Source organism: Rhododendron vialii, chromosome 9a, assembly GCF_030253575.1.
Source record: "Rhododendron vialii isolate Sample 1 chromosome 9a, ASM3025357v1".
NCBI classification, from domain to species: Eukaryota; Viridiplantae; Streptophyta; class Magnoliopsida; order Ericales; family Ericaceae; genus Rhododendron; species Rhododendron vialii.
Window position 1 is genome coordinate 4,600,175 of NC_080565.1, and position 9,465 is coordinate 4,609,639.

A 9,465-nucleotide genomic window follows, 5' to 3' on the forward strand; every position below is an offset into this window, starting at 1 on the left:
CCTTATCGAGCTTTATAAAATCTAACTTTTGCTGAGAACAAAAAAAAAAAAAAAACCCCTTGGGATTGATTTAGCCATCCTTTGCACAAGATATCTCTACGTGCAAAATTTCATCTATATAGCCGCCTCTTCTGGTAACATGTTATCGGTGAACAAAGATGGGTTGAGACCCTGTTTATCTTTGTTATCATTGTTATCATTTGGTTGAGAATGCGTATAATATCCGCAAGAGCGCGCTTTTTACTCTTCTTGATCGAGTCTATCAAGCTTTTGATGAAAATGTGGACATAAACCATGTCTTTTCAATTATGAAAAACAAAAAAGAATCTCATGTTTCTTAAGTTTCCTAGTTAGAAACCTGCTAATGTTGAGAATCTGTTAGTATCCTTCTTTTTTCTTGGCATAAAATTTTCATTCTCAAGGCATCCTGTGTTCCTCAACCCTTTCATGCATCATGTTTTTATTTTTTGTTCCGCTATATCTTCTCAGCTTAGATATGTCACACGCGACACATTCTTTGTTATACGCATATACATCGCCCATTTTCGGTTATATTTCCCCCCCTTTGACAGGATGAATACTTCATAGCAATTTGTTCGGTTATTTTTCTTCCTCGGACCACCATTCCATATTTTTCTCTTCACGCTCCAAGCTTTCAAAGGCAAAGAATCCTTCATTTTTGTTCAAACCGCGCACCACCTCATAAAAAAACAGTTGCCTTTTCCCACAGCTTTTTTCGCTTGTCCCAACCTAAAAATACACACCCCCTACAAATAGAAGACCCGGTAACGATGTTTTCGTTAACTCCCCCGAAACCAAGGCCCATTAATTTCCTCGCAATTTTATTTCCCCCAACCTGTCGTAGAAATTTCTATTTTTTTGGATTTCTACAACAGGTGGGTATCCATTTGCAGCAATAAAATGTTGAAGCAGCTCTCTTCGTTACTATTGTTTGTGGGGCTTTTGGGTTGTTATGGGGGGGTTGATGGCCTAGGCGTGAACTGGGGTACAATTGCAACCCACAAATTGCCTCCAAAGGTTGTGGTTCAGATGCTGAAGGACAACGGGATCAAGAAGGTGAAGCTTTTCGATGCGGACCAGACGATCCTGAACGCTCTCGCCGGCTCTGGCATCGAGGTCATGATCGCCATTCAAAACGATCTTCTCGGGTCCATGGGAGACTACGATGTAGCTAAGAAGTGGGTGGAGCACAATGTCACCCAGTATACCAATGCGGGTGTCAACATCACGTAAAAATCTCTCCCTCTCTCAATCTCTCGCTCTATTCCATACCATTTCGATGGCCATATAAATGCACCATTCCTGCACAAACGTTTGCTATTCAGAGAACTTGCAAAGCATCATCATGCATGGCATGGGTCTTTCCTCGTGAACTTTTTGGGTTTTTTTTTTTTTAATCGACAAAAGTAACATTTTATTAAAAGGAAAAGATGTGGATTGTTTGAAAGATTCGATTGTCAACTAGGATAACCAAATGTACCATCAAAAATCTGCTTTGGGGAATAACACATTTATACCTGCATGCACTCAAGATTGTGGAAACATTGTCCTCTGCATAGAGAGTTTCCAAGTTAAATGCAATCTTCTATGTACTCAATTTGAGAAATTGGTGGTAGAAACGGTGGGTTTTCTACCACCAGCTTCGCCGTGCATTTATTGTTATAATCTAAACTTTCATCTTTTATGGCCCACAAAGTAGTATATTCATGCGAGAAATTAGTTTGATCAAACATTAATGAACATATCAAAAGATGAATTTTAGTTTATAAAGTAACGGTCTTATTCTGTCAATAAATATGAAGTTAAATTGTTCATGACCATCCATTTCATAAATCATAACTCAAATTTTGATACACCTATCGATGTCCGATCTAGCTAATTTTTTGAATGATTGCACTATTCTGCGGGTCCTAAAAAATGAATAATTCAAATCATGGATAAATACTGGGTGGGATCCATAATGACGGTGATGGAAAACTCATGGTTTCCACTGCCGTCAGAAGAAATTTAATCTGTGTAGGGAAATGACATGCATCATAAGTGTATGAAATCTCTTGGTAGATCGAATTCTCTCCAAGCTAGGCACTTTTATCTCTCGTTCACTATAGAATTGTAACTTTTACTTGTGTTCAGGTATGTAGCAGTTGGGAATGAACCATTTCTCAAAGACTACAAGGATAGATTCACCAACGTCACCTTCCCGGCACTTCAGAATGTCCAAAATGCCCTCAATGACGCCGGGATCGGCAAATCCACCAAAGCCACCGTGCCCTTAAACGCCGACATCTACGAATCCCCGTCGTACAATCCGGTCCCTTCTGCCGGAAGGTTCAGGCCAGACATCAGCGATGTCGTGTCTCCAATCGTCAAGTTCCTAGACAAGAACAATGCGCCCTTCACCGTCAACATCTACCCTTTCCTCAGTCTCTACTACGGCAAGGGCCAATTCCCCATTGACTTCGCTTTCTTTGATGGGGTTAGCTCTCCCCTCGTTGACAATAATGGCGTCAAATACACCAACGTATTCGATGCCAACTTGGACACACTGATTTCGGCCTTGAAGGCCGAGGGATGCGGCAACCTGAGCATTATAGTAGGGGAGATAGGGTGGCCCACGGACGGCGAACAGAATGCTAACGCACTTTTGGCTCAGAAGTTCTACAATGGGTTTGCACGAAAACTTGCGAAAAATATTGGGACACCACTCAGGCCCGGATATATCGAAGTTTACTTTTTCGGACTCCTCGACGAGAATGCCAAGAGCACTCTCCCGGGGGACTTCGAGCCCCACTGGGGGATTTTCAGGTACGATGGCCAACCTAAATTCCCATTGGATCTTTCGGGTCAGGGCCAAAACAAGTCTCTCGTGGCAGCAAAAAATGTGACGTATCAAGCGAAGCAGTGGTGCGCGCTTAATCCCAATGCACCCAATGCCAATTTGACTAAGTTTGAGGACAATATTAAGTACGCTTGCAGCATGGCGGATTGTACTCCGCTTGGGTATGGAAAATCCTGCAGTGGTCTGGATGGAAACGCGAGCGCTTCGTTTGCGTTCAATGCGTACTTCCAGAACCAAAACCAAAACCCGTTGGCCTGTGATTTCGAAGGTCTAGCCAAGGTGACCACGCAGAACATATCTCAGGCGAATTGCAACTTCACCATTCAAATAGCTCCTTCCTCTTCACCTTCTCCTCCTCCAGCTCCTGCTCCCCTGGCTGATGCTCCTGGGGGTGTTACGGGGCGTTCTCCTCCTTCGGCTGATGGTCCCGAGGGTGCTAAGGGGCATTCTTCTTCTCCTCGTACGGCTTCTATGGGGTCTTCTCCTTCGGCCGTTGCGGTTTTGATTCTACTCGCACTTGTGTTGCTGTAATTTGGATTCTATATTATGCCTCTGTTGTTTTACATTTGTTTTCTTCTTCTGTACTAGTCATTATTTTTGCATTACAGATTGAATTTTGTAAAACTACAGGGAATTCGTTAATCTCTTTGAACTTTTAAGGAGTAATATAAGTTTCCAATTTCAAGTTTTTGCCATGTAGAATTGCATGATGTTCGGTCCACTCTCTACAAGTTGATGCTTCTATTTGTTTTGGCACTAAACATGTCTTAAAAGAGAGTGTCTACATGAAATTAAGCTTTCCCCAAAGTACGGGTTTTTTTGTCTTCTTTTGTGATGTGAATTTACAAAATTAACCGTCATTTGTATACTCTCACACTTGAAAGGACAATATTATAAATTCACAATACAAGGAGACAAAAAGAAAAAAAAAGAACGAAGTCGCCTGACAAATATAGACAAAAATAAAAAATAAAAAATAAAAAATAAAAAAAATAAAAAGAAGTCGCCTGACAAATATAGTCATCTCTTCTTATTTTCCTATTGCAATAAAGGTGGCAGTGGCAATAACAAATTTCACCTGCTTCTGAATCAAAAACTAATGAGAAGGAAAGATATGGAAAATTTTCCCTTGTTGCAAGGAACCATAAGCAGACGATAAAATCTACCATGAATTGACCATGTCCAACAATGCTATCTTCGGTACATGGATTCATCAAGTAGTTATCGAGGAAAAGGAAATCCCAAGTCAACCTGGCAAGCATACTGAAAAATTCCTCCGCAAATACATGATCAGAACACATTTGCAAAAGAAAGAAGGAAATGAATAGGATGTTTAAACATCAGTAGCGTCAGTTTATGCCATCAAGGCTTCCAATGGCCAATCGGCAAGAAAGAAGAGTTGTTTAATCCAAAGCTAGAAAAAAGAAGCTGTAACATCATCTCTCTTGGTCGGTCTACCTATCAGAGTGCTCGGTTAGTGGAACAGTAGGAGTTGACTCAGGTTTTAGCTGCTTCACAGGACGGCCTAGGGAGCTTCATCAATATGGAACGTCAATCAGTCATTCAATTCCATGACAAAGAAAACCAAAACTGTGCAACTATCCATATGCAACAGGATAACAAGAAAGAGAGCCAGCGAGGCCCTTGAAGTCAAGTACATCGAGATCGGCGGGTTAAGGGTCAACGCGTGGAGTCTCGCTCCTGTCAACAAACATGACCTCTTCCTGTACCAGACTGGTTCCAGTGGTTTGCAAAGCGTAACTATGTTAAGATCAGGCCAACATTGCTCCTTTCAGTCGGCATAAAGAGGGAGTACGCGAAAAAGCAATGTAAACGGAATGTGCCAAACAGGCTCAGGCCTGGAGTCAGATGACGTAAACCTTAGGCTCTGCCAGACATAAAGAGTGCTTTGATTCGGTTGGTTCTCTTTCGAATTCTGCAGAGAATACTAGAATCTGGGCTTAGGCCGATCAATAGTGAATATAATAATGGCAACCGACGTCGCCTTGAGTCTGACTCATATTGATCATTTCACAAACAATGCCTCTGGTTTTGAAATGGTTTAGCCTTTCGGGCGATATGGGATATCAAATCGAAGAAATCAGCTGTATAATGTCTGTTGTACATTGAACTTTACAGTTGGATGCTTCTAACAAATCCTAGGTCATCTACGGCAGTTTCCTTCAGTTTCTTTCATCAAAGAGTTCCAAGCAAGCAATGCTGCCCCAATTGCAGGCTCCACCTGAGGAATCAAAAGGGAATTCTCGATTGGTTAACACGTGGCAAAATTTGAACATAAAATAAGGAGAGAAAAAAAGCCAGTAGTCACTGAAAAGGGAAAATTGGTAAAGAATGCAACCTTCCGTCTAAATGGACAAGCACTTGATAGGTCTTCTGGATACACTCAGCAAATTCTCTACCCATATTCCACTTCTTGTTGGCTTCGAGTACACACCATTGGGAAAGAGCCATTTCCATCTGCAATTAAATGTCAATATGCACTTTGAAGCTGCTAGATCTCATGAAATATGGCCACAAAAGGGGGTGAGCGGGTTTGGCTTCCCCCTATAAAGACAATATTTACTACCCAAGTGCTCTCCTTTAGTAGTATAAACTGCAAAATGACCACAGCCACAGGTCGGATCAAAAAAAAAAAAAAGGACCACAGCCACAAGTCGGAAAAAAAACACTATCCATCGCATAACTCTGAATATTTTGACATCAGCAACAATATAACCATCTGTTTTTCACCCTTCCATCTCCAAATAAGAAAATAAGTTAACATATTTAAATAAGGTTTTACCTGGTCCACCCAAGGCTGGTCTTTTAACAACTGCTTTGACACTCAGAGCCAATTCTTGAACAGCATCATCAAAAATCTCGTTTGCAATTTGATCAGCATAGGACACCACCAGTGGGACAAGTGCGGCAATGCGGGCCCAAGATGGATCTTCATAGGTCCACCTATATTCCAGTAAGAAAGTAAAAATGAAACCACTTATTGAACAGCACACCAATCAGTTGTTTGCTAGATATTGGGACTCTGTATCTACTTCTACCAAAAAGAATTGCACAGTAATTCAACTAAAGTGAGGCGAAGCCAACAACTAGAATTCACTTCGGTTCAGAAGATTCAGAATTCAGCTATTAGCTCTATTCAGCCTCAAAGGGATAGAAGTGGAGAAGTTATCTGGTCTATCTCTCCTACTGGTTGCTACACCACTAAACATACCTTGGAGGCAATTAGATACAGAGGTGAGAAGGTCCAATGGGCTTCAATTGTGTGGTTTTCTAAGAATGTCTCGAAATGGGCTTCTATAATGTGGCTAGCCTGCTTAAAGAGTTTAGTCCTGGCTGTGTTTTGTGTTCCAAATGTGATGAGACTCTGCAGCACCTGTTTTTTGAATGTAGTTTTTCCAGCACCATTTGCGAAATCATTCTAGCCAGATTTCAAATCCAGAGGAGGGCTATGGCTTGGGACATGGAGGTTTATTGGGCAATTGGCTACTCAAGTGGTAAAACTCTAAAATACTTTATGTTCAATCTTGCTCTAGCTGCAGGGGTTCATCACTTATAGATTGAGAGGAACTCTAGGGTTCTTGGTGGCAGGAGTAGAAGTTCTCTTGAAATACTCGCTAGTATTGATGATAACATCAGAGACTGAGAGCGTGCACGTTGTTCAGGCCAGACATCAGCGATGTCGTGTCTCCAATCGTCAAGTTCCTAGACAAGAACAACACGCCCTTCACCATCAACATCCACCCTTTCCTCAGTCTCTACTACGGCAAGGGCCAATTCCCCATTGACTTCACTTTCTTTGATGGGGTTAGCGCTCCCCTTGTTGATAATAATGGCGTCGAATACACCAACGTATTCGATACCAACTTGGACACACTGATTTCGGCCTTGAAGGCCGAGGGATGTGGCAACCTGACCATCATAGTAGGGGAGATAGGGTGGCCCACGGACAGCGAACAGAATGCTAACGTACTTTTGGCTCAGAAGTTCTACAATGGGTTTGTGCGAAGGCTTGCAAAAAATATTGGGACACCACTCAGGCCCGGATATATCGAAGTTTACTTTTTCGGACTCCTCGACGAGAATGCCAAGAGCACTCTCCCGGGGGACTTCGAGCCCCACTGCGGGATTTTCAGATACGACGACCAACCTAAATTCCCTATGGATCTTCTGGTGAGGGCCAAAACAAGTCTCTCGTGGCAGCAAAGCACGTGAAGTATCAAGCGAAGCAGTGGTGCGCGCTTAATCCCAATGCACCCAATGCCAATTTGTCCAAACTTGAGGACAATGTTAAGTAAGCTTGCAGCATGGCGGATTGTACTCCGCTTGGGTATGGAAAATCCTGCAGTGGTCTGGATGCAAACGCGAGTGTTTCGTTCGCATTTAGGCTCCGTTTGTTTTGATGTAAAATATTTTACATTTTACAATGTAAAATGTTTTTCATGTAAAATGTTTTTGCGTAAAATGTTTGTTTTTACTTGTGTTTTCCATTGTTTGGTTGGAGTTAAAATTATTTGTAAATGATTTTGACTAATCACAATTGCAGAGAGAGAAGTATAGAGTTTCTAGGTATAACTTTATAGAGAGACATAGAAATTGATATGGAGAGAGAGAGAGAGAGAGAGAGAGAGAGAGAGAGAGAGAGAGAGAGAGAGAGAGAGAGAGAGAGAGAGAGAGAGAGAGAGAGAGAGATTCCTCATGTTGGTGAACTATTGGGGTCCAATATCGGAAAGGGAAAAAGCTAGCTACTGGACACTTCCGAAACTTCATGTAGAGACAAAGGGAAAACAACTTACCGTCATTTCCTAGGTAAGTCATTTTACGCCGGATGGTGGAAAAATAATTTTCACCGGAAAATATTTTCCTTGTTCTTTGTCCAACAAACATTGAAAAATAGGTAAAACATTTTTGCATAAAATATTTTATGTTGAAACAAACGGAGTCTTAACGCGTACTTCGATGGCCTAGCCAAGGTGACCACGCAGAACATATCTCAGACGAATTGCAACTTCACCATTCAAATAGCTCCTTCCTCTTCACCTTCTCCTCCTCTGGCTCCGGCTCCGTCTTCTCCCCCTCTGGCTGATGCTCATGGTCATGGAGGTGCTACGAGGCGTTCTCCTCCTTCGGTTAATGGTCCCGCGGGTGCTAAGGGGCATTCTTCTTCTCCTCGTACGGCTTCTATGGGGTCTTCTCCTTCGGCCGTTGCGGTTTTGATTCTACTTGCACTTGTGTTGCTGTAATTTAGATTCTATATAATCCTCTGCGGTTTTACATTTGTTTTCTTCTTCTGTACTAGTCATTATTTTTGTATTACAGATTTAATTTAGTAAAACTACAGGGAATTCGTTAATCTCTTTGAGCTTAGCCCGATTAATTTCCGAAAGTATGTTGTCCACAATCCATTAAATACCTAGTTACAGAACCTTAAACCCTCTTAGTAGCCCAATCGATTGAACTAAGGTAACGTATCTAATGAAATTAGACTGTTCAATCTGATTCAGATATTTAACAAAATAATTGAATCGTTTCATTCGATCGACATGATAAGTGATTGAATTATTATGATCGTTGGTGGTGTTAACAAAGATCATTAGTCGATTTGTAGTGCCAGAGTGAGATTAGTCGCTATATTTGACTACAACAATGAACGGAGTAAATTGATTAAGAATTTTAATAAATCGATAACGAAGATTAGTGGACTTTTTAGTGCCACATTGATGATTAATCCCTATAATAAAAAAATTGTCTAGGGTCTATTATAGCATGTTTGTAACCTTTCTAGTCCACTTCTAAAGTTCATAACCCTTCTAATCCACTAATTAGGTTTGGTAAGGTTTTTAGTACACTATTTTAAAAAAGAAATTAAACCAAGACTAAAATATCCTCTTATATAAACTGTTTTACAGAGAGAAACCCTAGACCAAACACAAATCTGGAGCAGAGCCTCTCTCTCTCTCTCTCTCTCTCTCTCTCTCTCTCTCTCTCTCTCTCTCTCGGCAATACCGTCCAGCGAAAATGAGAGAGTGCATTTCGATCCACATCGGACAGGTTGGGATCCAGGTCGGAAACGCCTGCTGGGAGCTCTACTGCCTCGAACACGACATTCAGGTAAAAAAAAACTCAACTCCGTCGAACTTTCCGTTGTCTTTGACGCCATTATGTTTCGATTTAACCGATTTGTGTTTTTTTGTTTTTGGTTGTTTTTTCGCAGCCTGATGGGCAAATGCTGAGCGACAAGACGGTGGGCGGCGGCGGCGACGTGTTCAACACCTTCTTCAGCAAGACCGACGCCGGGAAGCATGTACCTCGCGCCGTCCTCGTGGATCTGGAGCCCACCGTCATCAACAAGGTCAGGACCGGCGCCTACCACTAGCTGTTCCTGTAACATCCGTTAATTTTGGATTTAGTAATTTATTGGGAAAAAGAGGAAAAAGATAGTAGATAAGTCGGCAAATTATGCATGGTACTTGTATAGGTGGCAATATGTGAGTTCATGAAGAGAGCTTGGTGTATCCATAGGTCATGTGCTCAAGTCCTCCGTCGAAAAGTGTGGCGGAGAGAGTGAAGACGTCCATATGTCTACT

General features: G+C 41.8%; 2 protein-coding genes and 1 pseudogene across 2 annotated transcripts; all 3 read left to right on the top strand.

The window, feature by feature from the left end:
• The first annotated feature begins 791 nt into the window (after window positions 1-791).
• On the top strand, window positions 792-3,548 carry LOC131299935 (glucan endo-1,3-beta-glucosidase 8-like). The gene is made up of 2 exons (XM_058325516.1): window positions 792-1,250; window positions 2,155-3,548. Exons 1-2 carry the CDS (start codon window positions 922-924, stop codon window positions 3,389-3,391), a joined length of 1,566 nt encoding a protein of 521 aa, XP_058181499.1. The 5' UTR covers window positions 792-921; the 3' UTR covers window positions 3,392-3,548.
• Window positions 3,549-6,329: 2,781 nt separating this feature from the next.
• Window positions 6,330-8,121, top strand: LOC131299525 (glucan endo-1,3-beta-glucosidase 8-like; annotated as a pseudogene).
• A 714-nt stretch (window positions 8,122-8,835) lies between these two features.
• On the top strand, window positions 8,836-9,465 carry LOC131299945 (tubulin alpha-2 chain-like). The gene is made up of 2 exons (XM_058325533.1): window positions 8,836-8,989; window positions 9,093-9,465. The coding sequence occupies exons 1-2, from the start codon at window positions 8,897-8,899 to the stop codon at window positions 9,252-9,254; spliced, it is 255 nt and encodes an 84-aa protein (XP_058181516.1). The 5' UTR covers window positions 8,836-8,896; the 3' UTR covers window positions 9,255-9,465.

Bases quoted from the DNA above. Each gene is read 5' to 3' on its own strand.
- LOC131299935 (XM_058325516.1), top strand. From the start codon at position 922: ATGTTGAAGCAGCTCTCTTCGTTACTATTGTTTGTGGGGCTTTTGGGT. The intron at 1,251-2,154 runs GTAAAAATCTCT...ACTTGTGTTCAG, and splicing joins AATGCGGGTGTCAACATCAC to GTATGTAGCAGTTGGGAATG.
- LOC131299945 (XM_058325533.1), top strand. From the start codon at position 8,897: ATGAGAGAGTGCATTTCGATCCACATCGGACAGGTTGGGATCCAGGTC. The intron at 8,990-9,092 runs GTAAAAAAAAAC...GTTTTTTCGCAG, and splicing joins GCCTCGAACACGACATTCAG to CCTGATGGGCAAATGCTGAG.